Source organism: Polypterus senegalus, chromosome 11 (assembly GCF_016835505.1).
Source record: "Polypterus senegalus isolate Bchr_013 chromosome 11, ASM1683550v1, whole genome shotgun sequence".
NCBI lineage: Eukaryota > Metazoa > Chordata > Cladistia > Polypteriformes > Polypteridae > Polypterus > Polypterus senegalus.
This window is the reverse complement of record NC_053164.1, coordinates 59,208,265-59,236,220: the sequence shown is the minus strand read 5'-3', so window position 1 is coordinate 59,236,220 and position 27,956 is coordinate 59,208,265. Positions and strand designations below refer to the sequence as shown.

Below are 27,956 nucleotides of genomic sequence, written 5' to 3'. Positions count from 1 at the left end.
TGATTGCAGTGCTTGAAGTCTGAGGCCAGTCCCAAACTTGCCTTTGACAGGGGATTCTTGAGGCTGACAAAGTCTCTGTGCCTCCCTCCATCGATCGCACTCGCCTTGCTCTGCTCTGTCCGGTCCGTCAGGATGAAAAGGTCACTTAGGATCACGGCACTCATCGCCTGGATTTGCATCTCATGTGCAGGTAAGCTCAGATGCTACCTTGGAAGTGGTCTTTCTCCCATCTGTCCAGAATGTAGACAGTTAACCGCTTTTAAGGTTGGGGGATTCTTGTTTGTAGATTTTAATGAACATTTCACTGTGGCAGGCTGTTAATTTAACATCAATGATGAAGCTGGGGATTCAGTTTGCTAGCAAATAGGGTTACATTTCTAGTAATAAAAAAAAAAAAAATTTCATTTGTATTTTATGTAATGTTTGAGGAATCGGAGCAGTCAATGAGGGATCTGTATTTCCATGTATGTTCTCAATCTAATCTACCAGAAAGGTGTGATGGTTAGCACTGCTGGTCCACAATTTCAAGGGACTGAGTAGAATCTATGTAGGTTTTGCACGTTCTCTCTATGCTGGTTTAAATTGACTCAGGTCTTCTAAACAGACTATGTTAGGTCAATTATTAAATTCAAACTGACCCCAGTGTGGGTGTAGATGTAACAGTGCCCAGTGCTGCCACTGTAGTAGACTTTTACCCTGGCACTCCTCAATAGCTGGATTAAGCAGTTTCAGAAAAAACGCATCCCATCATCTATCTCCATCCATTATGGGGCATATTTTGTCTAGTCCAGAGTAAAGGGACATGAAACTCATTCTGGCAACATTAAGCTGGGTTGCAGAGGCCAGAGTGTTTGATTTAACACAGGAACGTCCCCTGAAAGGGGCACATGTCCAATATAGGGTCAATTTGGAATGACCAATTCACCTAACCTGCATATATTTAGGGGGAAACCCTATGTAGCCACACGGAGAACATGCAAACACTAAAGGGAGGGGGGGGTGGGGCAAATTCTGGATGCTGGGTCTATGAGATGGCAGCACTAATCACTGTGCCACCTCAGTATCCTACCTAAACTGGCAGCGTAGCAGACATCTGCACATGTAGTTCTTATAAACTAGCGTCTCACCGCCATTTGGTTCCAGCTTTTTGCCCATATCTTCTGGGATGGACATGGTGCTCCGTTACCCTAAAACTGCAGTAAGAAGGTTCACTAGATGGATGGGTAAATGTAAGGGTGGCACCATGGTTATCAGGCCTCACAGCTTTTTGAGTTCTGGATGTTTGAAGATTGTATGGGTTTTCCAAAATTCTGCATGAATTTGTTTCTCACATTACGAAGAATTTCATGGACATATTGACCAACTTGAAATTGATGGGATATGAGTGGCACCCTGCAATTAGCTGGCACCACAGCCAGGACTAGGTCCTACCTCGTGCTTGATTCTGTCAGGATAGACACCCACTGCCTGTGACCCTTGACTGGATTGGTGGGATAGAAGCTGGATAAGATCATGTATAGTGTGTATGTGATATATCCAGATGTGTATGCTAATGCTGTGAGAATATATCTGCCTCTTCCTATTTTTATTTATAATTACACATTTTTGACCCATAACATTAGATAAAGGACCATTGAGTAAACAAATGATACATATATTTAACTTCTTTCAATTGCGTAATCAACAAAGGGGCTATTGAAAGGGTGAGGGTCTGGGATAATTTGCAATCCTTCTACATTATGGCACAAGGCTGAATTCCTCTCACCGCCTCGCCTCCCACCACAGTGGCTACTCAGGAAAAAATGAAAACAAAATTCCTGTGCAGACATGTAGGCTGTTAAGACCGCCAGCAGGCAATCAGCCAAGACAGATGAGAACGTCAGGACTGACATACCTCGAGTCCGATTTCTGTCCAATGGCCTCACCTCCCATCAGTTACATGTCGGCTCAGCATTAGGATGCTCTCTTGTTCGTCATTACTCGACAGATGTTTGTGTGTTGAGGCCTTGTGAGAGACAGGAATCTTACCTGACCTGACATGCCATGGTGAGCAACACGGGGCAGGGTGCACAGGGGCTACTTTAAACACAGGGAGTCCTCCTTTCACTGACTGTAGCCACATTGCTTCATTCCTCTTTCTTTCCTTGCTACAGTAGCATTGCTCAACATCACCCTTTGCCCTGAAGCTGCTCTTGACCAAGACAAAGCTATGAAGCATCTGACTTGTGACTCACTGTGCTGTGATTCATGGTCGTATTTTGAAATTGCTGTACCTTCCCTGACAGGCTGTCCAGCATGAGTCCCGATTATAATCTGACTTTCTGCCTTTTCTTTTCAGAGTTTCAAAGTAAGATGATTAATACCTATGGGGGCTGAATTGACGTTGTTTTGTTATTTTTGCCGCTTTCCCTAGAACTCCACACGTACGCCGCCTACAACCATGCAGGTGAACCGATTCCACAAAGTATGTGCTACTCATCCTGTTTATTCCAGCTGTACCACAGAAGAACAAAAGGGAGTCAAAACAAACTAAGTGAGGCGTGGGCTGCGCTCAAATGGACGTGGGCTTTTAAGTTGTAGTCACAGATCAAAGGAGGCTGCGGTGATGGCATCTACAATTAGAGAGAAAGTGGAAGGTTCATCTACTGACTGACTGTTTGTAATTACTGTCCAGCTCCAGGGCTGTTTAACCCCAGGTCAGGGTCACACTGGACGAGAAGCCTTGGCAGGTCCTTTCACCCTAAGATGGCTCATTAGGTCGAGGCCCATTACACTTTGTTAGTTCTGGAGCACAGGTGTCGTTCCTAGGATAGAGTGGAGAGGGAAACAAAATGACAAAATTGGTGAAAATTTTTATTTGTATTTTTTTTTTTTTAATTCGGGGGACAATGCCCATATTTATCCACACTTCTGGATGGAGCTGTCAACCTTATCATTTAATGTCCAATTCCCAGCTTGTAAGCCTCCCTGAACAAAAAAAACACAAAACTTTGCGTCTAAAATGATTTGTTTAAGGCTCAAGAGTCTTGGTTACATTTCTTAAAGTTTCTACTCCGTTGGCCCATAACCTGCAATTGCTCCGTCCTGGGTATGACGTTAATCCACATCCAGCCCTGCATGTAGGCCCTCCAACCTGCCGGGCAAACCTGGGGGTTGGTGGCAGAATTAGCACTCCAGCCACCACACAAAAAACCTCACACTGTTCCTCCGTCTGAACTTGTGTGGTGCTGAGGTGTCGCCCGTTGCATGGCTGCACTCGGGTTCTAATCTGGGATCCTGAGTTGGTTTGTCATGTTGTGGGTGCGGCAATGCGGTGTAACAGCGCCTGCTCCTAACCTCCTCCTCCTCCTCTACATGTTCTCTCATACTCGCGATGGCTTACACTTTGACATAAATAGTTGTGGTCAGAAAACTATAAGCCTTTATTTCTTTCTAACAATTCATGTTTCTTACTAGACGTCTGTCTAACAGTCAGAGATCATTCTGTTCTCTAAATACGGTATAAGAATGAGGCAAAAATATAAGAGTACCTGTAAATCCATTAACATGTTAGCTTATAGTGTAGCTGTGTGAAACTTGCATTCAGTTTAAATTAAGCACATGTTAGCTTATAGTGTAGCTGTGTGAAACTTGCATTCAGTTTAAATTAAGCAAACACTTACGTAAATTTACTATTAACGTTAACTTACTAGGTTTTGCTCTTACGCTCATAAAAGAACAACTCATTCAGCTCTATGGCTGTCTGTTCCCACTTAGGGGGTCTCTTGACCCAGTCCACCAATTTGGTGGTTTCTTTGGAAAGAGTGTTGTTTTTTTTTTTATTATTATTATTATTAAATTCCTTACAATTTTTCTAAAAGTGCATAAGAACCCAACTGTCTTCCCATCCACTTACCATTCTGCATAATCGCCACCGACACACTAAGACCGACATCTGCATGATGTCCTGCTGCATTGACGGAGTATTTACTGTTCCGAGTTGCGACTTTTCACCTTCCCAGTTCAGAGCGTTTGCAAGAATTTCCGATTGAAAGATTCAGCGAAACACAAGTTCACTGTTGATTTGTTACTTGGTCTGTTTTATTCTCATTAAAAATATGCAAACAAAATGTTTTAAATGTGTATCACTTTGCTCCAAATGCAATTCAACCACAAAAATGGTCTTTCTGCCTGACTGCATTATATTTTTTTATTTTATACAATTGACTAAGGTGAGAGGTCAGCATTATATCACAACTTGGAGAATTCGGCTAGGATTATCTGACTCTGAGAGCGTGTGAATGTAGCATTGATGGACAGAAACAGTACTGGTTAGGCACAAGGCCTAAAAAAAGAAATGCTAAGAGACTTCCCGACATGTTCCTATTGGTCATCTCCGCTTTAACCGCCAACTCCACACATTCTTGTTGGTCTTCTACAGCGTTGATTAGTGCGCTTCTCCCCTGAATATTCTTATTGTTTAGTGACAGCACAGTAACTTGTGGAGCCCTCTGCACTCCAAGACACCAATATCTATATATTTGGTTTTCATTTTTTACAATGTTTTTAAGTAAAGTTCGTTACGTAGACTTTATAAAAGTTTTCATTCTTTGAATTATCCATTATCATTATAGAAACACCCAGGTGATATCCTAAAGAGATTTCCCACAATTCTTAAATACAACGTTGACTAATGACATCCTTCATGTTTGTACACTTGTAGCCATTTCTTAAGACCTGCCACTGGATTCCTGACTCCAGTTACTGCCTCACTCGCCATTATTTTGACTGAACTACTCTGAGAGCCAAAGTGACAATGCAGACTTGCTTATTCCATATGTTTCTTATCCATCCATCCATCCATTACCCAACCTGCTATAACCTAACTACAGGGTCACGGGGGGTCTGCTGGAGCCAATCCCAGCCAACACAGGGCACAAGGCAGGAAACAAACCCCGGGCAGGGTGCCAGCCCACCGCAGGGTGCACACCCACCAGGGACAATTTAGAATCGCCAATGCACCTAACCTGCATGCCTTTGGACTGTGGGAGGAAACCCACGCAGACACATGCAAACTGCACGCAGGGAGGACCAGGGAAGCGAACCCGGGTCTCCTAACTGTAAGGCAGCAGAGCTACCCACTGCGTCACCATGCCGCCCCTGTTTCTTATTATTCAAGGCAAAAACAAAAAAGTAAAAATGTATTAAAATCTGCATTTCAAAAGGAGTAGTCCAAAACCAGGAGCGTGATAAGACCAAAAAGATAGACAAATAACAGGCTGAGGATTCCAAAAACCTTGAACACTAAGGTAAAATCCAAATAGGAATACCTCTGAGTATATCAAGACTTCCTTTTTTTGGCTGTGGCCAGACCAGTACTGGTCAACAGCAGGTGCTCATGGATGGAATAACACATACAATGCAAGGACAACATTCTGACAGGAAAATAAATCAGAAAAGGTTCATTTTAGGTGACAACTGGTATATAAGGTGAGTTTTCGGGTCATTGTTGACGACTTTAGAAGTGATCCACCTCACCTCAACTCGTTCCACATGACATGACCAACTTAGCTGGCAGATGTTAGTCCTTGTATTTTAGACCTTCAGAAGAAAGACTCTTCTCATATATATATATATATTTATATATATATATATTTATATATATATATATATATATATATATATATATATATATATATATATATATATATATATATATATATATATATATATATATTTACATTTTTTGAAGGAGTTTAGCTTGAATAAAATAAATGAATGGCCAACTGGTCCAGTGTCACTCTATAACCAGACAGTGTAGATTTAAACAATTGAAAAGGCCGATGGGATATTAGGCCATATAGCACACGCTGTGTAACAGGTCAACATCACACACAATAAAGCACTTGTGAGGTCAAAGTGAGAATACTGCGTGGACCTTTGCTGTTTTGAAAGAAGAACATAACAGTCCTGAAAAAGGTGGAGGACAGCGGAGTTTAAATAACATGACACAAGAAAAGTTCATTAGCCCCTGAGCAAATTGTGCATGAATATGAAAACTCTTTTCTCCTGTAGAGAGCCACTGATACTTTGAATAGAAAGTAGTATCTTGTAGAACTTTAGTGTTATCTGGAATATGTTAAGATAAATAAAAATGAACATATCCATGAAAAATCATTTCTGTGTCAGAGAAGACACAGGAAATGCCTTTGTGTTTCTTTCAGATTTTCCAATATACTGTACTGTATCTTCTACTTTAGCATTGTAGGGTGTGCATATCCTCGGTCGCATGTGCAAGATTCAGGAAAGGGCGACTACCACTCCTGCTGCTTCTTCTGTAACTATTTCCATTTTTACATGGGGTTGCTATTTTTTGACTACACTTCTCCAATAAAGGTTTTGCCGTGATTTTTACAGTCAGACGCTTTTCCTAAAGCCAACCCTCCCTAATTATCTGGGCTTGGAATCAGCTGCACAAATTGTCAGAAGTGATCTTGGTAATGCCAGAGATCTCAGTATCAACATCATCTAACTAATCATCCGCCATCGGTTACTTATGCCTAGTTTGTATACTTAAGGGTGGGGAGAAAGGAACCTTTCTAAAAAATAAATGTTTTGTCATCATGGTCATGGTTCACTGTTACTAATCCTGCTAGATGGTCAGCAGTGCTTTAATGTAATTCACATTTTCCATTTAGCATGTTCCTCTAACATCGCTGATGACTTCGCCGGGTGCTTAACTTGGTTAATTGGCAATTATGAACTGGCCAAGTATGAATATGTATCTCAGCAGGCCTCATGATGGTTATCTTCTGGCTCTTCACCGTATTTAGTGTTAGTTAGACACGTCAGGACCTTTCCTGATGTGTTTTATTGTCCTGGGTACAACTGGCATTTACACAGCATGCCAATGCAGATTTAATTTTTTATAGTCAGATTTTATGTGTGTGTATATATTGTAAAAACAGAACCGACAAAACAATAAGGGGGTAGGGTGGTCTACCTTGTATATTATCAATATAGCAGGTTAAATTATGAAAACGAGTAATCGTGAAGGACTGAGCCAAAACAAAGACTGGTTTGTAGAGTGGAATACTCAGGTCTTATTCGTGCAGGACAGGAAGAGGCGGGTTCCTAGGTGGAAGTGAGGTCTACAGGGAAGTGTGGTTTGGCAACGGAAATGAGGGGGAACTCTAGATCGGCTTTCCTTCTGATGGCCTGTGGAAGAGGGAGAAAAGGCATTTGTACAGTTCAGCAACCCCTGACTCTGCATCTTACCTTCAGTTAAGCCCTTAGACTGCCTACCATGTACGTAACTCCAGGCCAATCACTTCTGTAGAGATTTCTCCTTTTTCCACAGTGTGGATCCTAATATTTTCTCAAATATTCATCGTATGATGATGGGCAACTGTACATCGGCCATTTTGGGGTATGCTCCATGCAAGATCTTACCCAGGTTTGTTCCTCCCTTGCCCTGGAAGTTCCCTGGATAAGACATGGCTCCCTGTGACCCTTCAATTGGCTTAGGAAGGTAACCTGATTTTCAATAACATTACATCTAAAAACCTCAATCATCGATACACCAACTTAAAATTAATTCGCAGTTTGTATCTGATTGTCCGTAAACATTTTGTTATTCACCTTTCACACGATCCCTGCTGCTTTCTTTGTTCATCTAAACTTCTCAGCATATATTTTCATGCAGTACGTATTAGGAGTGTCCCACAGTCTCTGCCTTTTGGTCAGCTGCTTCCCAGTTTCTTTCGTCTGTCCTCCTCTGTGACATCCCTTTACTCCTTAAGTCTTCATTCTCGTGCATTGTTCTTCTCTTTCTTTTTATTCTTTCCATCTGAGACTATTCTCTTTAGGCACAATTGCTGTAACGTTAACCTTAGCCTCCTGTCTGAAATTCCCTGATTCTCTGTCCCTCGATTTTTGGAAATCTTCCTGCTTCAAACTTCTGTTATTTGCTTTATCTGCTTCAAGTGCTAATGATGTGTTCAGCTCCAGTTTATCAAATTGAAAGTCGAGTGTGTGATTTGTAGATTAAAAAAATTGTGGCGAAAACAAGCCATCCGGTCCAACAAGGCTCGCTAATCCCATTCACTCAGTTTCTACAAAATAACATCCAGTTGATTTTTGAAGGTCCCTAAAGTCTTGTGTTCCCATTTACAAAACTTTGCATGGATTGGAACATACAAGTATGCATATATATATTTTTAATCTGATTTATAAAACCTTCCATTTGCATATTTTTATGTAATGTACCTATAAAAGTTACAATGATCTTGTAAAAGTGCATATATGAGTGTGCATTGAACCCCACCCAGATGCCACCATGAAACAGCCAAACATGGAGCATGCTAATCAAACCTCATACATATGCAATTACGATGTGGCAGACCTTCATTGGCTGGTTGAGCAGCCTCCCACCTGACACACTGAGACACAGCCATGTGGTCCACTCCATAACTAAGCACATCAAGAGGACACACATTACAGAACCTTCCCTTCTGGGGTCCGGGGAAGACATAAGGCACCAGTGACTGAGAGGACAGCTGCTATCACCTGGTACATATAATAATGTGATTGCTGTTACAGTGAAGACTACAGGCCATATGAAAAACCAAGGGTTCAGCCAGTTAACTTACCAACAAGCCAGCCACCGTGCACAGCGCCATCACATCTGTCAGAAATACTCTGCCTCAAAATAAATGCATCACAGGCTGACCCAGGCCACCAAGCCACAATGTTTGTCAGTCGCCTCCTGGCATCACAGATAACTTGTGCATAACTTGAAATTCACTGCATGTGGTTAACTAAATCAGCTTTATTCTCGCCCATATAGACAGATAGATAGATAGATACTTTATTCATCCCCTCAGGGAAATTCAGGCGTACAGTATCTCAAATACATCTGTAAAAATAGTTAAAAACTATTGTAAAAGCAAGGAGAACAAATAAATGGTAAAAAGTACAAATGGCTCAGTTGTCACAGTGACTCCTAGATTTTTATAAGTCTGCGCCACCTCAATGTCCTCCCCTCGGGTGTTGACAGGCTGAAGGGGGAGCTTAGAGCTGCGGAATTCCACATTCATCTCCTTGGTCTTCATTGCGTTCAGAGCCAGGCAGTTGTTCTTGCTCCAGTAACTGAAAGCTCCAATCAGATCCCTATATTCCCCTTCCTCCCAATTCCTTCCACAATAGCTATATCATCAGAGTACGTCCGAATGTGGCCAAAGTCTGCTGTGTATAATGTGAACAGGAATGGGGCCAGAACAGTCCCTTGTGGGCCCCACCGTTGCTCACTACCAGCCCAGATGTCCACAATTTGACAAACTACAGTTGTCCAGTCAGATAGTCATGAATCCAGAAAATGAAGGTGGAATCCATCACCATCCTCTCCAGTTTATCTTTAAGAACGGAGGGTTAGATGGTGTTGAATGCACTTGAAAAAGATCAAAACATCATCCTCATATAACCCCCTAATTCATTCAAAATGGAGTGGGTTTGGACTGCATCTTCAACACTAATGTGCTCCTGGTATACAAATTTCATTGGTATTGCAATAGGAGAGCATTAAAGTGCCACGATTATGTTACCGTCCTCAGGACTAGGGAAACCTGGGCCAGGTACAAGCCACTGTTGCTACAGAGTGTAGCCACAGCGATATGGTGTGAAGCATAAAAGAAACAGACAGCAGTCCCGAGTCCCAGACCATACTTCTCCTTTACTTTATTCTCCTTTTTCCAGAAATATATATATACTTCAATTTCTGCATAGATCAACATGGCAATCAGTGAAAACAATGGTGCAAGCCAATTTCCTCTACATAACAAATAGTGTAAACACATTTACTTTGAGTCCTTGATTAGAAACCAATTTTCCAAGGAAGCAGACAGTTCTGTATCCCCACATTGTATGTAGATGAGATACTAAATCAAAGCAGTCTGACTATTCAAAGCAGGTGACTCTTTAGCAAGACAGGTAAATATTTATGTCCTGTAGATAGCCATCAGCAATAACCTGTAGCAGAATTTTCTTTAAAACACTGGTTTGTAGCCCATTACACTAAGCAACACACAGAAATGTTATTTTCTTTATAATACTGAGTTCTAGCCCATTACAATTACATTAGGAGAAATGGACACCTGTGCAAATTGTCTTTTTATGTTGGCAAAATATATTTTTATGGAGTTTCAAAACTCGACTTGATGTTATTTTGGAAGAATTAAGTGGAACTTTTGAGTTTTGTTCGGCTGAGAGGCCTGTTCTCGTCCACACTCGTGCACAGGGCAGTGATGTGGATGTTCTTACTTTGTGATGCTTTTAATGATTCAATATCGATCGCACCAAACTCTATTGGCATTAAAAATGTGATCACAAAAAAAACCATACGTATAATAATTTAACTCTGTTGCTGTTACCCCTTATTATCCCTAAATCTGCTTAAAAAGAATGTCTCTAGCGCCTGACCTAATTTGAACAGCTTCAGTAGGTAATCTGTTATTCTAGACAGAAAATAAATGAACCACCACACCGTTGAACACGACAATCCAAGACAAGTCTGTGTTGCTGCCCGTCATCTTGTAATACTCCGGCCAAAGCTGGATGACCCCCTCATATGTGGCCTGCTATCATCCTTGGTGAGCTGTTAGCGTAAATGATTTGCAGTAGACGAGGCAGCCAGCCATTTTTTAGACTTGAATCGTTTTGACCTGTTACTCAAAAAACAAAACAATCTATCCAGCGAAAAATACTCTGTCAATATTTAAGCCAACATACTTGGCTGGACTTTATTGCGACCTCAACAAACAGAACGTCATCATCCGAGTGCTTGTGAGTATGGAGCACATTTCTCAACAAGTCACCTAGGCGGATAAATCAAGCAGACTGCACATAAACAGGCGCGATTTCTATTTATTTCAAATCTCTCATTGCCTCGTAATCCTAGCACAGTCAGACCCGCCACTTTAGGAATGGCCATTACAGCGAGCGGCACATTATTATCCAGACCTGAACTTTTGTAAACATTACAGCTTTTAAAAGTTCTTATAAAATCAGTCTGCTTTACCACAATCTTTTCTGTGGAATGCGATGAAATAGTGTCACCCAAAAAAAAATGAAGAAAAAAAAAAAAAGACTGGATTTACTTAATCCGGTTATGTCAACACGTTCTGTGTAACTGACTTGGGTAATTCCAAAGGAATGAACGACGTACTGTAATTCAAATACTGTGGTTAGTCTAACTGCAGCCAGACCAGTGAGTTCAACTGGAATGCAATTTAATAATCCTTTATCAAACCTGCTTAAGCCAGTTCAGGGTCACATGGGGGGCTGAAGTCTGTCCTCGGCTCCGAGTAGCTCCGGATGGGGGGTGTCATTGGCATCACAATCATAACTATCCACGGGGAACTCCTAAAATAATTAATATTTGTTTAGTGGACACTTTCATCCAAAGGAGGCCAACATAGTCAAGTAACATCAGTCTGGGGACTGTTTTGAACCACTTAATTATTAATATTATTCATATTTCGATTTTTGGCTTATGCCTATAATATGCTGTACTGTAGGCTGGCTGGCTGGTGACAAACAACACCACTTGGCTAATACTGCATTCAACTAAAACTCGGAACTCGTGATTGTCATCCTCTTACTCGGAACATGGAAAGAAATGTTGGAATTCCTACTGACACACTCGAGCCTGGTCAGTCAAGTCCAAGTTTGACGGATTATGATGTGAATCCAAGATGGCGATGTATAAACCGTGAACAAGTAGTACAGTAACACTTTCTAGGCTTAATTTATTTATTAGAAGAATTTACTTTAAATGAATCACCTCAACCCATAACGCTGAATATGAGAATGTAAACGTTAACATTAGCAGAACGAACAGCAACGGACTAACCGATGTTAGCTTGATAAGCACTTACTGTTCGTACATTATGCTCAATGGTTGCTTTGCTCAATTGGAAGAGAGGTGAAAAAGAGAGGGTAGGCAGGGTGGAGTGGGTGGGGAAGAGTGTCAGTTGTAATTTGTGACAGACTGGTATCAGCAAGAGTGAAAGGGAAGGTCTACAGGACGGTAGTGACACCAGTTGTTATATGGGTTGGAGATGGTGGCAATGACCAGAACGCAGGAGACAGAGCTGGAGGTGGCAGAGTTAAAGATGCTAAGATTTGCACTGGGTGTGACGAGGATGGATAGGATTAGAAATGAGGACATTAGAGGGTCAGCTCAAGTTAGATGGTTGGGAGACAAAGTCAGAGAGGTGAGATTGTGTTGGTTTGGACATGTGCAGAGGAGAGATGCTGAGAATATTGGGAGAAGGATGCTAAGGATAGAGCTGCCAGGGAAGAGAAACAGAGGAAGGCCTAAGAGAAGGTTTATGGATGTGGTGAGAGAGGACATGCAGGTGATGAGTGTAACAGAACGAGATGGAGAAGAGAGAAAGATATGGAAGAAGATGATCTGCCGTGGTAACTCCTAATGGGAGCAGCCAAAAGAAGAAGAAGCCTCCAAGTCGAACTAGTACAGTTTATTATGGCCAAGAGCATACAAATCTTTTTTACACATGACACATACCTTTTGCGCCTTTCTTTCTCGTCAGTTTCTTCTTCATTCTGAACTATAGAACTGTTAGTTAGCATTTGTTGCTAAAACATCAGTTTTCATGGAGGCCGTCCATGTTAATTTTCCTGCTTGGGCGGCACAAACACTCTGAGGTTGTGACTTCTGACTTCCCTTCTCTGCTGTATGATAAATGCAGGATGAATTCATGAAGATGCAAGAAGTGTGCCGACTGTTATTTTGGAAGCTGTCATCTTTTCATAAGTAGATAAATAATAGAAAGAGAAGGCAAATGCGGGGCCCCTGCCTGAATTCACTTCATAGCCATTTTCCAAATCGAGATGTTGTTTTCGATGTTGTCTGCCACTGGAGTTGCACAACTTACAGTAGTTGATGGTCTACTGCTGTGTCACGCTGTGCTGTGTGTGTCATGACCGCCTCTCCTTTTAACTTTCACTCCTACAGGTTCAATGCATATGCTGACCCTTAGGATTGGTGAAGACGCCACTCTTCCATGTCATCAAACCGGCTCTGCTGTGGAGTGGAAGGCCGTAAGTCAAAGTTTGTCACCTTTCTGCTTCTGAAGTGATGGAGTGTGCATTAGTAGAATATCAGATGATGGCTTATATGTAACGTCAAATGGAGTAAGTGATGGATCAGCGTCTAGTATATGTATGTGTGCTGACCTCACACTGCTAGTTGTGGGCTTCCATCTTGATGCCAATGTGAACTACTCCACCAGTCTAAAAGCAACATTTAAGCGGCATGACTAGGCCGAGCGTGGCCATGTACAGGTATGTAAAGCAAGATCTCCACGCCACAGGCTTCTGTCATGTTTTGCCTTTTTTGTAAAAATGAATTTAAACCTTTTTTGGGTGTTGGATACAAACTGCATTATCGGGATGAGACTTGAAATGGAAAAAAGAAAAGGTTCAAATTCCCAAATCCCATATTTCCTTAATTTTTTTTTTTTGTTCATTTGGTTTGTTGCTTTCTGGGATCCTTCCCATCATTAGTATGCAATTTGGAGATTCTAAGGCCGTGATGAACCTCGGCAGGCGCTAACGTCTCTGCAGTTATTTCAGCTTTTTTGCTGAAAATCAGCGTATGCAACAGCCATAATGAAAGTGGCACCTTGCTGTTTTGTTGTAAAGTTTCACTTTCCCACGAATTAGTTTTTTAAAGAAAGGATTTTTTTTTGCGTGCAGCATGATACTGCTTACTGTTAAAATGAATTGCAATATTAATGAAACTTTTTTTTGTTTTGTTTTTTTAAAGGAAACCTCAGGCACGCGAGGAATGGAGCTTTTCTCCTCCCTCAAAGGCGAGACAAAGACCTTAAACAGTAACTACAGTACGCGCATCAGTCTCACCTCGGACGGCTCTCTGGTCCTGTCGTCACTCAAGTGGTTTGATCAAGGTCTCTACCAGTGTTCGACCGCTTCGGGAAGTCAGACGCCTACCAGGATCATTTACCTCCACACTTACCGTAAGGCATCAACTGGTGTTTCAATAGCTGTGCGTCTCGGTCACCATCCTTACCACCTGTGGCCTGGTGCAGGAATAACACGGTGCAAAACTGGAAATTTGGGGTGCCAACCAGGCCGTCCCATTTAATATCTAACTCCAACAAATGATACGCACTTTAGTGTATGTGGGTTTCGGGCTACAAAAGAAAACAAAAAATGTATTCGGATTCCAGCCATGAGTTAAGGTCAATCTGCTTGGGAACTCCGTCTGGCGGGTCACTCTTGACAAAATAACGCCTCCTTTTGGGAAGCTGGCACGTTTATGAAAGGTGGGCTGGAATTGGTGGAGTCAGTTGCCTTCACAGAAGGAGATGACAATGTTAGTGATAGCGCCCCCTCTCATCCTGGTGGATTATTACAACCTCAAAAGAGCCTCCGACACGCATGCATGACACACCTTAATGTGTGTGTGAGACCGCTGTTATGTCAAAAAGTATATTCACCCCTTTTCACTTCCATGGTGTTACATACTATTACATAACTAATATGTTCCTCATCAGTTCCTAAAATGTATTTCAGTCTCCTTCACTTTGCACACATTTTGTTATGCTGCAGCTTTGTACTAAAATCTTTTGAATTCTTTTTTTCAGGACATTCAGTACCCCAGAATGACAAAACAAGATTTTAGAAATTTTTGCAGGTTTATTACAAATAAAAATCTGACACCAGTATTCAGACGCTTTGCTCAGTACTTTGTTGAAGCACCTTTGTAGTCTTCTTGTTGTTTGATGCGACAAGCTTCACACGCCTGCTTTCAGGCGTTTTCTACCATTCGTCTCTGCATGGAGTGGTGGCTCTGAGGCTAGGGATCTGTGCCACCAATCAGACGGTTGCCGGTTTGAATCCAACAAGATATGACTCTACTCTGTTGGGCCCCTGAGCAAGCAGTAGCTCTGTCCTGGGTATGACGTTATTCTGAATCCAGCCCTGCAAGTAGGTCCTCCAACCTGCAGGGAAAACCTAGGGGTTGGTGGCACTCCAGCCACTGTAAAAAAACCTCACACTGTTCCAGTGTGGTGCTGAGGTGTCACTCGTTGCGTGGCTGCACTCGGATCTCAATGCGGGTGGTTTGCCATGTGGTGGGTGTAGCAACACGCTGTAATCAGCACATGCTCCCAACGTCCTTCTCCTTCTCTGTACATCCTCTCAGGCTCTATCAGGTTGGATGGAGACCATCAGGTCTCTCCAGAGTTGCTTGTTTGGGGCTGGGTCATTCAAGAACATTCACAGACTTGTCCTTAGCTGTTTTTGTTTTGTGCTTCCTGTTGGATGGTGAACCTTGGATCCAGGGTGCTCTGGAGTGGGTTTTTATTAACAATATCTCTGTACTTTGCTGCATTAACCTTTCCCTCAATGCTGTCTAGTCTCCAAGTCCCTGCCACTGAAAAACAACCCCACAGTATGATACTGCCTCCACCATGTATCACCACTAAAATCATATTATGATAAGCCTGGTTTCCTCCAGACGTGACACTTTGAGTTAAGGTCAAACAGTTCCATCATAGTTTCATCGGACCAGAAAACTTTGCTTCCCACTGTGTGAGATTCCTTTAGGTGCCTTTTTGAAAACTTCAGGTGGACCTTCGTGTGTCGTCTGGTGACACTATCATAAAGCTAAGATTAGTGGAGTGTTTCAGTGATGGTTGTCCTTCATGATGTTCCTCCCTACTCCAGTTACGGTTTCCAAAGGTCAGCTAGAGTGACCATCAAGTTCTTGGACGTGTCTATTTACTAAGGCTCTTCTCCCCCAGTTGCTCAGTTTAGCCAGGCAGTCATGGTTGTTCCAAACTTACTCCACTTAAAAATCATGGAGGTGACTGTGTTCTTGGGAACCTTCAATACTGCAGGATTTTTTTCTGTAGCCTTTCCAAGAATTGATCCTTCTCACAATCCATTTTCTAAGCTCTGCAGGCAGTTCCTTTGACCTCCTGGTTTGGTTTCTGCTCTGATACACATTGTCAGCTGTGAGACCTTTTATAAGGAGGTGTATGCCTTTCCAAAATAATGTCCAGTCATTTGATCTGACTACAGGTGGACTCCAAACAAGGTGCAGAAACATCTCAATGACAATCAATAAAATAGGATGTACCTGGGCCAAAATTCAAAACAAAGGGTCTGAATACTTGTGATATTTCTATTTTTTATTTTTAATAAATTTGCAAAAATTCCTAAAATGGCAACATAACAAAATGTGTAAAAAAGTGAAGGAGTCTGAATATTTTCTGAAGGCACTGAATATCTAACTCTACTTGACCAACAACACAAAACATATATATATATTTTTTATTTATTTATTAATTTTATTACAATCAATACATAGCAATCAAGTTTTTACAAAAAAAAAGAATTATGCTAAGAACAAATCGAACACAAAACATATTTGATGATGCTGTTGTGATTGTATAGTTTTGACTATCTTCCTTAATGTTCATTTTGCCATTCAATTTTTTTAATGTTTTGTTTATTTTGTGATGGGAAGCCATTTTGTTTACTATTCCTGGTCACATCTCACCACAATCCGTGACTTCATGCAGTCTTCTGGTACAAATATAGCAGTTGATAGTTATGACCGGGATGAGCTGTGCAATGAGGACACCACATGAAGCAAGGGGAAGGTGTAAAAGTGTTCAGTGCTTTGTCCAGAGTGCAGTGCTCAGAGTTGTTAAATAAATAATCCATTAAAACGTGCAAAAGGTGGAAGTTAAAAAAAAATCAATATATAATCATTAAAACAAAGTGAAAATCCACTGACAGGAACTATTCTTTCTAAAAACCTGGTGCCTTTATCCTTCCTTAACTGGTGACTCGTCTGCTAGTCCCTCACGGGCCTTGCAGCAGAGTCGTCGTCTTACCTGCAGACACAGCTGACCTTCCACACGTCTGGTTGCCGTCCATCCCACAACTACTTACAGGCTACATCACTGGATCGAGACTCGGGTCCCCAATGGCCAGGGTACTCACACTGGGGATCTTCCCACAAGTCTCCTCGACTCTGGCTACCATTCCGGCCATATGTGGCGAGCCGCCCAAAATCCTGTGTCACTATAGCTCCTAGGAACAGCTCAGCTGGAGCGACCATTTCTAACTACCCCTGAGTGTTGGCCTCGCTTTCTTTTCTCAGGGGCTCTTCTCCCAGCTGTCTGCATTCTTCCTCACAAGCCTGCTCCCTTTCACTCACTCACTTTACCACAATCTGTCACTGGATAAACTCTGTGATGCTAAAGACTTTTTAGAGTTAGGTAGCTTTCTGCTCAAGTAGGCCTAGTGCTAGCTTGTTATCCTTGCTACCAAATCTTTACCATCTCTCCCAGTAGTCTGATATCCTGTTCTGTGACTCGAGCCATCAGCCAAACCAGTCGCATAATGTGTATGGTGGCTTCACATGCCATCGATTACATCGAATGTCTGAAATGATACGATCTCCGATACAGGCTTCACTGAATATTTCGTGGGTTACTTGGAGTGCGTTACGAAGCCTCAACATCTCACGTGACATCACTTATAGTAGCTGCCTGAGTTATAGACATTCTCATTTGGCCCATTGCCTTATGGCACCTGTGTGGGAAAACCAGGCAACATTTTCAATATTTTTGTTTTTAAATATCTTTTTTAATTCAAAACGCTTATTTTTTATTATTTGTAAACTGTTTTAAGTATACACACAGAAGCAAATAAGAGTTTCACTGTACTCTTTACACTAAATAATAATGACCCTATAAATCTATACAAATATACAATTACTGAATAGAAAATGTATTCAACTTTCACCCTAAAGAAACACAAAAATGTTTTCCATAAAAAGGGAAATTTTTATTTTTTTGCTAGATAATTGGAGAATTATTTTTGTAAACATTATTGATATTGTATTAGGGTTAGCATTTTAGACTATATCGAGTCTTTCCCAAGTAAGTGCTTGAGCATACAGTATAGACATGTTGATGGGTGAAGCTGGGAGATTTTAGGTGGAAGACTACAATTGTTTAAAAGGACACAATTCAATATTTTCTGAACCCTTTTTCCATTTAGTACCATTAGGAGCCAAAGTCCTTTTTAGGACAATGGGGGACAAGGAAGGAATCAGGTATGAATGTGACAACAGTCCAACACAGGACACACTCACACAATTGACATGTCAAAAAGCCAACACAGACACAAGGAAGCCAAACAAACTGACTGGGCCTGAAAGATCTGCTCAAATCAAATAATGCCTCATGTATAGGGTGGTCCAGATCTAATTATGCAGATTCAGATCGTCTGGATGACTTTGATTTATGTGGGGACGATTCCAGTTCGGCGTGAAGACAATTCTTCATGTCATCAGTTTGCACACTTCTCGATGGTCTGTGATTTTTCGGGTGATTTTCTATGTAATAAACTTAATAAGTTATAGCGTAATGAAAATTGCATAATTAGATCTGGACCACCCTATATTATTCTGTCTAAAACTACATTATTAGTCAGCAAGGGCAGTCATATTTTTCAATTATGTATCAGTATTTCTCAGACCTTCACTTTTCAATTCCAAATATGTTATTGAAGATGAAGGCTTGGATGAACATGGGAGCAGGCCATCTCTTTATTGTTTGGGTGCTGGTTAAAGGGAAAAAAACACAATTAAGGGTTCTGACTCATAGTAGTTAAAATTAAAGCAAAAGATGATTGTTTCATTTATAACTATGAAAATGGCTGAAATTCTACTCCTCAAATGTACACAATATTTTAGGTCCACTTTAATATATGGACTTTATTCAAATAGTTTGATCTTCTATATGCTGGCTATAACACAGTGACTGAAATATTTATACAAATAGTAATTATATACTTGTGTGTATCAAACAGCAGAAAACCAAATATCATCACACAAAATTAAAACTCACGTGTTGCTTTCTGTTTTGCTTGATTTTTCCAGAGCCTCCCACCAAACCGGAGATTACAATGATTCGAAATCATGTGAAAGTGGACGATTCAGCTGAGGTAAGACTGAACACATCAATCGCAACACCAAACTGAGCACATCTGAAGGCTGATATGTAAATGACATTTAAAAGGGTCACTCTGATTGGTCACTGCTGCCTCATGTTGGCGCTGCTCTGGAAAAGCTACTAGACATAAAAGAGCACAGTCTGCCATTTCTCTGCATGTCCCATTAAAGGAACACATAGCATCAAGTCAATGAAACTTCTGGGCTATTGATCTGATCAGTTAAGTAGCACAGGGGGTTGTTAATCAGTTTCAGCTGCTTTGGTGCACTAGAGGGGCAACAATGAGATGACCCCCAAAACAGGAATGGTTTAGGAGGTGGAGGCCACTGACATTTTTCACTGCTCATGTTTTCTGACTGTTTTTTTTCACTAGTTTTGCATTTGGCTACAGTCAGTGTCACTACTGGTAGCGTGAGGGAGATGCCGGAACCCTACAGAGGTTGCACAGGTAGTCCAGCTTCTCCAGGATGGTACATCAATACATGTTATTACCAAAAGGTTTGCTCTGTCTCCCAGCACAGCCTCAGGGGCATGGAAGAGATTCCAAGACACAGGCAGTTACTCCAGGAGAGCTGGACAGGGCCGTAGAAGGTCCTTAACTCATCAGCAGGGCAAAGAGGTACAGGATGAGCACTGCCAGAGCCCTACAAAATGACCTCCAACAGGCCACTGGTGTGAATGTCTCTGACCAAACAATCAGAAACAGAAGGTGGCCTGAGGCCCTGACGTCCTCTAGTGGGCCCTGTGCTTACTGCCCAGCACCATGGAGCTCGATTGGCATTTGCCATAGAATACCAGAATTAGCAGGTCCACCACTGGCGCCCTGTGCTTTTCACAGATGAGAGCAGATTCACCCTAAGCACAAGTGACAGACGTGAACGGGTCTGGAGAAGCTGTGGAGAACGTTATGCTGCCTGTAACATCGTTCAACATGACCGGTTTGGTGGTGGGTCAGTGATGGTCTGGGGAGGCATATCCATGGAGGGATGCACAGACCTCTACAGGTTAGTATCGGGATGAAATCTTTGGACCCATTGTCAGATACTATGTTGGTGCAGAGGGTCCTGGGTTCCTCCTGGTGCACAGCAATGGCAATTGTCACAGCAGCTCCTGGAGGATGTAGGAACTGCACCCCATGCTCACCTGACCTAAGTCCAATAGAACACCTCTGGGACATTATGTTTCGGTCCATCCAACGCCACCAAGTTGCACCCCAGACTGTGCAGGAGCTCAGTGATGCCCTGGTCCAGATCTGGGAGGAGATCCTCCAGAACACCATCTGTCGTCTCATTAGGAGCATGCCCCCCCGCCACCATTCAAATTCATTTCAAATTGGTTTCTTGAACATGACAATGAGTTCACTGTACTAAAATGACCCCCACAGTCACCAGATCTCAACCTAATAGAGCATCTTTGGGATGTGGTGGAACGGGAGCTTCGTGCCCTGGATGTGCATCCCACAAATCTCCATCAACTGCAAGATGCTATCCTATCAATATGGGCCAACATTTCTAAAGAATGCTGTCAGCACCTTGTTGAATCAATGCCACGTAGAATTAAGGCAGTTCTGAAGGCGAAAGGGGGTCAAACACCGTATTAGTATGGTGTTCCTAATAATCCTTTAGGTGAGTGTGTGTATATGTATATATATATATATATATATATATATATATCTCAAAATGAACTTGCACAAACCAATGTGTGTGTGTACATACTTACTGGCCATTTTATAAGGTACACCTGTTCAACTTCTTGTTAATGCAAATATCTAATCAGCCAATCACATGACAGCGACTCTGCATTTAGGCACAACCATCTCTAGGGTTTACAGATGAACAATGAAGAAATTCAGGGGAACAAATCTTAAAAAACAAGTCAAAATTAATTCAAAAGAAGTTAATTAACTGCAGAAACAGGTCACTAATTAAGAAAAGGGTTAGAATGAAAACCTGCAGCTACTGCAGCCCTCCAGGACCAGAGCTGGGGGACCCCTTGTTTAGAAATGTAAAACTAAATGAGCGGTCTAATTGCCCCGTCCCCCCCACTTTTAGGGCGAGTTCACTAATGGTTGTCTCGAGATGGATGGCTCTGTGAGACTTGTGTATCGCTAGTTTTACACCCTCATGAAATTACTTTCAGGCCAGAAAGCTGTGATAAGTGGGCAAAATTGGCAAAGGTGATGTGAGTTTTTTTTTTAATTCAAAATTATTACATTTGTTTACCCAAAAAAAAAAAAAAGCAACTGATCATCACTTTTGAATTCCATGAAACAGCAGTACAAATTACTGTGCTATTATTTTTTTATAATAGACTATTTATTTTTTATTGATATAATTAAAGTATACATTTTCTAGTATTCAAAACTGATTTATCTTGAGTTGCAAATTTAGTAAACTGATGACCAGTCAAAGGCAGATGGCCAGTGCAATCTTGCGTATGGATGGTACGCACAATAAATGATTTGTACAAAACGCTTGTTAGCGCTGATGTACTTTTGCCTGTGTGTTTACTCATCATGGATTGTTATTGCAGAATCAATGAAACAGAAATGAGCAAAAAGTCGCTGACATGAGCATGCTTGCCAGTTGCACCTTGTGTACGCCTGATTGTGCTCAATTTGGCCGAGTGTCCAGCAATGACCAGTAAAGCTTGCTGCACTTACAGAAAACCTCCATGAATGGCAGAGGAGTTGTGATAAGCCATACTGTGTTCATTCGTATGAGGCACAAGGCAGGAGGGGAACCTGGTAGATCACAGAAGGACACAAGCCACATCAGTTTAGAGTCTTTATTTAATAAAGTATGAAAATCGCTGAGACAAGGAAAAAAAATCATCAAGAGTGTCCAAAGCAAACCCACACAGACGCGGAGAATAATCTGCACAGACCGCACAATGGCTGAGTTGTGACGCTGCAGTTGTGCTAACTGCTGTGCTACCAATGTCACTCTTTATACATTATGAGCCAAAAAGAAGTACCACATTTCAAATGTTTATTCTACAAAAACGCTACAAGATAAACTAAATTTCATTACGACACAAGAAAGGATATACAAAATAGATTTCTTTCACTTTGTTTTAAAAATGATGTCTTCAAGGTGGTGGCCATCATTAGCGATACTCTCTTCGAGGTCATTACTGAACACTTGCATGACTTGTTCAGCCATTTCAAGGTGAATAGCGGCGATTTCGTGATGAATGGCATCCTTGAGGGCTTCAAGGTTTTGAGGTTGGTGTGTGTATACCTTCGACTTGAGATAGCCCCACAAGAAGAATTTACATGGAGCGAGATTAGGCAAACGTGAAGGCCACCCAACATCGGTGCGCAGGGAGTTCAGCTTCCCCAGAAACATCTCCCACAAAACTTGCATGGATCTCCACGCCGTATGAGCTGTTGCTCCATCCTGTTGAAACCGGGCATCCACCACATCTATTTCTTACAGTTGGGGCTGCAAAAAGTTCTCTAGCATGTCAATGTAACGTTTTGAAGTGACGGAGACCGTTGCTCCCCCCTCCCCAAAAATGTAAGGGCCTACAATGCCAAATTCTACAACAGCGCACCAAACTGTAACAAGCTCACTGTGCAGTGGACTGTGATGAAGTTCACAACTGTTGGTTTCAGCCCAATAGTGAAGGTTTTGATTATTTACCCCACCATTCAAATGGAAATGTGCTTCATTGCTGCACATGACGATGGCATCTCGATGATCGGTTTGCAGAATGTTCATGCACAACTGTCTACGGCTCTCCCAGTGACCTACTGCACTACCGTCATTTTGTATGGATGGAAATTAAGGTCCTCATGCAAAATCCTCCTCAAAGAAGTGTTGGAAATGCCTACGGCAGAAGCACGTTTGCACGCTGAGCGCCTAGGAGACTGCAAAATTGATGCCCGTACAGCTTGGATGTTTACAGGTGTTCATACAGTCCAAGGGAGGCCTGGAGATTTTCTGTTCAATGTTTTGCCCGTCTGTCTAAATTTAGCCACCCACTCAGGAATTGTTTTCCGATTTGGGACGTCAACGTCAGGAGGAATGTTGAAGTGTGTTTGGAAGGCGCTTTGTGTAGTGATGATGGATTTGTTGGTTTTGAAGAACACTTTTGACAGGTGAAAGCACGGCGCGCATCAGACCAAGGCATGTTGCCAACTGAAAACTACAAGGGATCGCCTATCAAAGGACCCCCCACCCCAACCCACTCAGCTGCCTCTACCTCACGTAATGACCTTAAGACATGTGGTACTTCCATTTTGGTTCATCTTGTATAATACTGTCAATTTCTTTAAAAATACTCCTGCTTATAAAATGTGCTATACAAATGTTGATGATTAATTTGAAAGCTGCTATGTGTTAATACCTGGAATGTGCTTTGCAGATGATATGCACTTCAGAAGATGGCTACCCTGCGGGAAATTTAACTTGGTACAAGAACGGGAGAATCCTGGAAGGAACAGAAGAAGGTAAGTGTGATTGTGGAGAAACATTACAGGCCGACAGAGGTGATGCGTGAAAATGAGCACTGCTGTCTCGTCACAGATGTCAGCATCAAGAACTTCATCATACTGGATCAGAAGACACAGCTGTCTTCAATGAAATCAGTGTTGTCCTACACTCCTAGGGAGGTGGAAGAGGAGCTTAGCTTCAGGTGCCACATTACCTATGACATCACCGACCCAATCAGCATTCAGGAATCAGATGAACGCACACTGGAGCTCATCCGTGAGTTGTGACAAACATTAATGCACTACCATCTTTATAAAAGATGTCATCTCACAAAAATATCTCCATGCAGATCCTTTGAAACATATCACCCTGCTGTTAAACTCTGGTTTTGATGATGTCAGGGAAGGGGACAAGGTGACTCTGAAGTGTAAGACTGATGCTAGACCACTGCCAAGCTTTGTGTGGACTAAAGACGTGAGTCGGGTCACATTGATCTAGCTGGGTTGAGTTTTTATCTGCTCACGAGCTGGGAGTTAACAGTGTGTTGTCTTTTGACATTTCAGGCGGTGTACCTCGACGTCAAGAATGACACAATAGTCTTCCCTTCTATAACAAAGAGAGATGCTGGAGATTACAAGTGCGTGGCTACAGATGAGGAGTTCACTGAACTCAGTGGCTCGATTTCATTCACAGTAGGTAAGGAAGGGCACCTCAAGGAAATCACAGCCACTTATACCTTTCGGTGACATCAGTTATTTTTCTGCTGGATGGGATTAATAATACTAGCATATGTCGTTCACAGGCGAAAAAAGACAGGAAACAAGAATCATTAAAATTGCAAGTATGACTTCTAATTTTATTTTTCTTTTGGGTAGTCCAATTGTGACTATTAGACTGTTTATTGTATATACTGTATCTAGCCTGGCTTTCACTGGTGAATCTGGAGTCCTCCTTACTATCAAAATGGCCGATGTCTCACTTTCCATCATCCATCTGAGCTGCGGCCAATTCAAGGATCAAGGGGGAATGATCACACAAACGTACAGAGTAATGGGCCCAGTCACAGTGGAGGAAGCACACTGGCTTGGTTCTATCACACTTTAACTTTGCTTATTCTCACAGACTTCCTTATAGGAATATTTTTTTCCACAAACATTACTGACTTGTACATTTGTTCCTCCCTCCAATGTTTGCAAATGGCAGATCTTCTGTTTACATGATTTTACTTTCTTTTGTTGACCTGATATTTGTGCTGATTTCCTCCTCCTGAAATGGCTGACATTTCTGAATCTACAGATAAAGTATGAATAACAAAGTCCTGGTAATCCAGGGTGCAGGTATATAGAGAAAGTGATGCATGATGCTGCCATATTTCACCATAGGTATGGTGTTTCTTCAGCCATGGCCAGTGCTAGTTTTACACCACACACACCTCTTTGAAGTCTGCCCAGAAAGTTCCATTTTGATCTCATCAGACCATAAAACCTTGCCCACATCTTAACCGAGGCTTTCTTGCACTTTGTAGCAAATGCCATGTGCCTGTTTTATGGAGAGCTCTTCAAATTGCGGACCCCCATGCACCGTCACACACCCATTCTTGATAAGTCTGATGGCATTTGCAGTTTGGGATTCATTAAGAGACATTCTAATTAACAGGCCTGCTTTTGAATGATGCATATGATGGTTCTATTTTAGTCAATATTTAATAAATGCCGCTTTATCTGCCTGTTTTGGGGCTATGAAATAACTACTTCCTATCAACACTAAAGATGGGTTTTTCTTAACCACCTAGATCTTGATTCGTATGAAGAGATCCAGCCAGGTAAGTACAACTCAAAGCATTTTCCCAATATGTCAGGAATGTCTACACTGAAGTCAATTTCCTAAGGTCAAAGATAACCTATTCGCACCACATATACCTTCTGCTTCTAGAATCTTCTGTAAGCAGCTCAGTCAATCGCTCTGGAATGATCATTGGAGTTCTGGGGGCACTGATCTTAGTAGCCTTCATCCTGGCAGCTGTCTACTGGTTGTGCTACCATCAGAAGTAAGTGCTACACTCTGTTGCTGATGTGTAATCCACAATCACTCCAGACTAAGAGTCCATAATGCATCTGCAGAGACAGGACAGTATGCAGTTTTATAAACACAGACCAAAAATGTACATTTTATGACTTGCTACGTTGAAAGAAAACTAGAGAATGGAATGGGAAGAGCCAAGTGGTCTAAATATTGGCACATTCATGCTGGCCTTTACTGGTCCTGTAATGCTGTATAGTGGACTTTACAAATGGCATAAAAGTGAGGTATGGCTTACAAGTCAGATAGCTGACCTCTACTTTTTCTCCTGGTAGTTTGGTTTCTCTCCACATTTTGAATGCAAGCCAACTAGACTAACTGCTGATGGGGTGGGAATGTGGGCACTGAGACTAACTTGTGTCCGACCTAGGATTAGTTCCTCCCTTGTGCTCAATTCACCTGGGATAGGCACCAGCCTCACTCGAACCCTGAACTGGGCAAACTAACTACAGAAACGGAATGCCTTGGAATATGTGAAGTTCCTATGTTACCATAAAGATTTCCGTTAACAGTTGTGGGAATGTGTGGCAGACTGGGCTCCAGCTCCTCACAAACCTAAAATGGAGAAAGGTTTTGTAGAAAAGAAAAAAGAAATAATTTTCTCTAGCAATCTTTTAGACAAATAACACATATCATATCTCTGTATAAATATTGTAGAAATTCTTCGCCAATTGTTACATGAGCTATACCCTCCCTCCCTCACTGACATGTTTGCAGTTATTCAATTACATCATAATTCAATGTTTGTTGCATATAAAAACAGACCTAAAAAAAAAAAAAAATACAACTTGGTTCAAAAACCTAGTTTAGGAAAGTTGTATAATTTTAGTTGTGGTGTTAATTAAAATTCTCAACTGTGTGCTTACTATTACTATGAAGATATTTTTATTTGGGTACACAAGTTTAGTAAGGTCCTCCCTGCGTGGAGTTTACATGTTCTCCCCGTGGGTTTCCTCCCACCGTCTAAAGACATGCAGGTTTGGTGCACTGGCAATTCTAAATTGTCCCTAGTGCGCGCGTGTGCCCTGTGGTGGGCTGGCGCCCTGCCTGGGGTTTGTTTCCTGCCTCGCACCTTGTGGTTGGCTGGGATTGGCTCCAGCAGACTCCCCCCGTGACCCTGTAGTTAGGATATAGCAAGTTGGATAATGGATGGATGGATGAAGTTTAAGTTACAGCGAGTTGGATGATGGATGGATGAAGTTTAAGTAACAAACACAAATGAAACAGTTACCATGGCTGGCCAATTCCGCACTTTTATGGAAGTGACAGGCAGGACCTTCTAATTTAAAGTTCTTGTTTTTTTGTGAAGCATATATTTGGCTAATACATTAATCTCCCGTCTCTTAGCAGTTTACAGTTGTAACAACTGAGTAGACGGTCAAATCACTCCAGTCAGGATAGGTCAACCTGAATATCTGGTAGCTGCAACTTGAAACTCATTACTTTTATCATTCTAGTTTCAGAGCACAAGCAAAACTCTTCACTACATGATGGTGACAGAATCATTTTGATTTCATGATGTCAACTTCCCTCCCCTATCTTAATGTAATAAGGCTTCTGTCTTCCAGTTTAACTGTTTACCTTTCTGTGAAAATCTTGCAATGTACCAATTTCTCTCTTATATTGTGAAATGCCTTCCCTTTTGTTTAAAACAGAAAATCTCAAGGCTCAAAAGAAGAAAACGTAGTTCTAAATGGTGTTGAGGCGGGTAATGCAGACTTTGCAGAGGATAAAAATTGCACCAAGGTAAGTGAAATTGAAGGAGGTGGTAAAAGAACAGGAGAACACGATAATGAAAAGGAGTACGGGGCCACACTTGAAACACTGTAACCCCACTCTGTCGGATGATTGGTCAAGGAAGGAAATAATTCATGTGTTTTTTTATTCTTCACCCCTCAGGAATATCTTGGTGAGAAATGACTAAAACTCAAGAATTAGTCATTTTGCGGATTTATTTTTCCTTTACCAGCACTTACTACCAGCAACCACCTTCAGTTTGGTTTTTCATTATTGATCACACAGAACACGATTTTGTTTGTGGCACAATCTGGATGGTCTTGAGCACGTTCCAACATGACGGTGGTCAAATTTTTTCTTGCATTCATCCTATAAACACTGAACAACAGGATAACAGGCACTGAAGCAAAAGGATTATCATCTTCTATTGCTATACTACATTTCATTTCATATTATTTGTGTGATGTTAAATGTGAATATATTATAAAATGAAAAATTGTGCTCAATGATTTAAGCACAGCAGTAGGTCACTTTTCATTTCCACCTTGGTGTTTACAGTGAGGTCTGAACTACAGCAAGTCTTCCATGTGAAATAAAGATGGGACACTCACTAAACTGAGGGGCAAGACACCCAGCCACT

The 27,956-nt window shown here is 41.6% G+C and overlaps 1 protein-coding gene across 1 annotated transcript; it reads left to right on the top strand.

The window, feature by feature from the left end:
- The first annotated feature begins 22 nt into the window (after positions 1–22).
- LOC120539040 (advanced glycosylation end product-specific receptor-like) lies at positions 23–27,825 on the top strand. Its single transcript, XM_039768736.1, has 13 exons — positions 23–190; positions 13,016–13,101; positions 13,829–14,039; positions 18,989–19,053; positions 23,433–23,517; positions 23,594–23,776; positions 23,850–23,974; positions 24,064–24,196; positions 24,303–24,341; positions 25,293–25,322; positions 25,433–25,547; positions 27,235–27,325; positions 27,479–27,825. Exons 1-13 carry the CDS (start codon positions 133–135, stop codon positions 27,497–27,499), a joined length of 1,242 nt encoding a protein of 413 aa, XP_039624670.1. The 5' UTR covers positions 23–132; the 3' UTR covers positions 27,500–27,825.
- The last annotated feature ends 131 nt before the right edge of the window (positions 27,826–27,956 follow it).

Bases quoted from the DNA above. Each gene is read 5' to 3' on its own strand.
- LOC120539040 (XM_039768736.1), top strand. From the start codon at position 133: ATGAAAAGGTCACTTAGGATCACGGCACTCATCGCCTGGATTTGCATC. The intron at 23,975-24,063 runs GTGAGTCGGGTC...TTGACATTTCAG, and splicing joins GCTTTGTGTGGACTAAAGAC to GCGGTGTACCTCGACGTCAA. The intron at 27,326-27,478 runs GTAAGTGAAATT...TTCACCCCTCAG, and splicing joins AGGATAAAAATTGCACCAAG to GAATATCTTGGTGAGAAATG.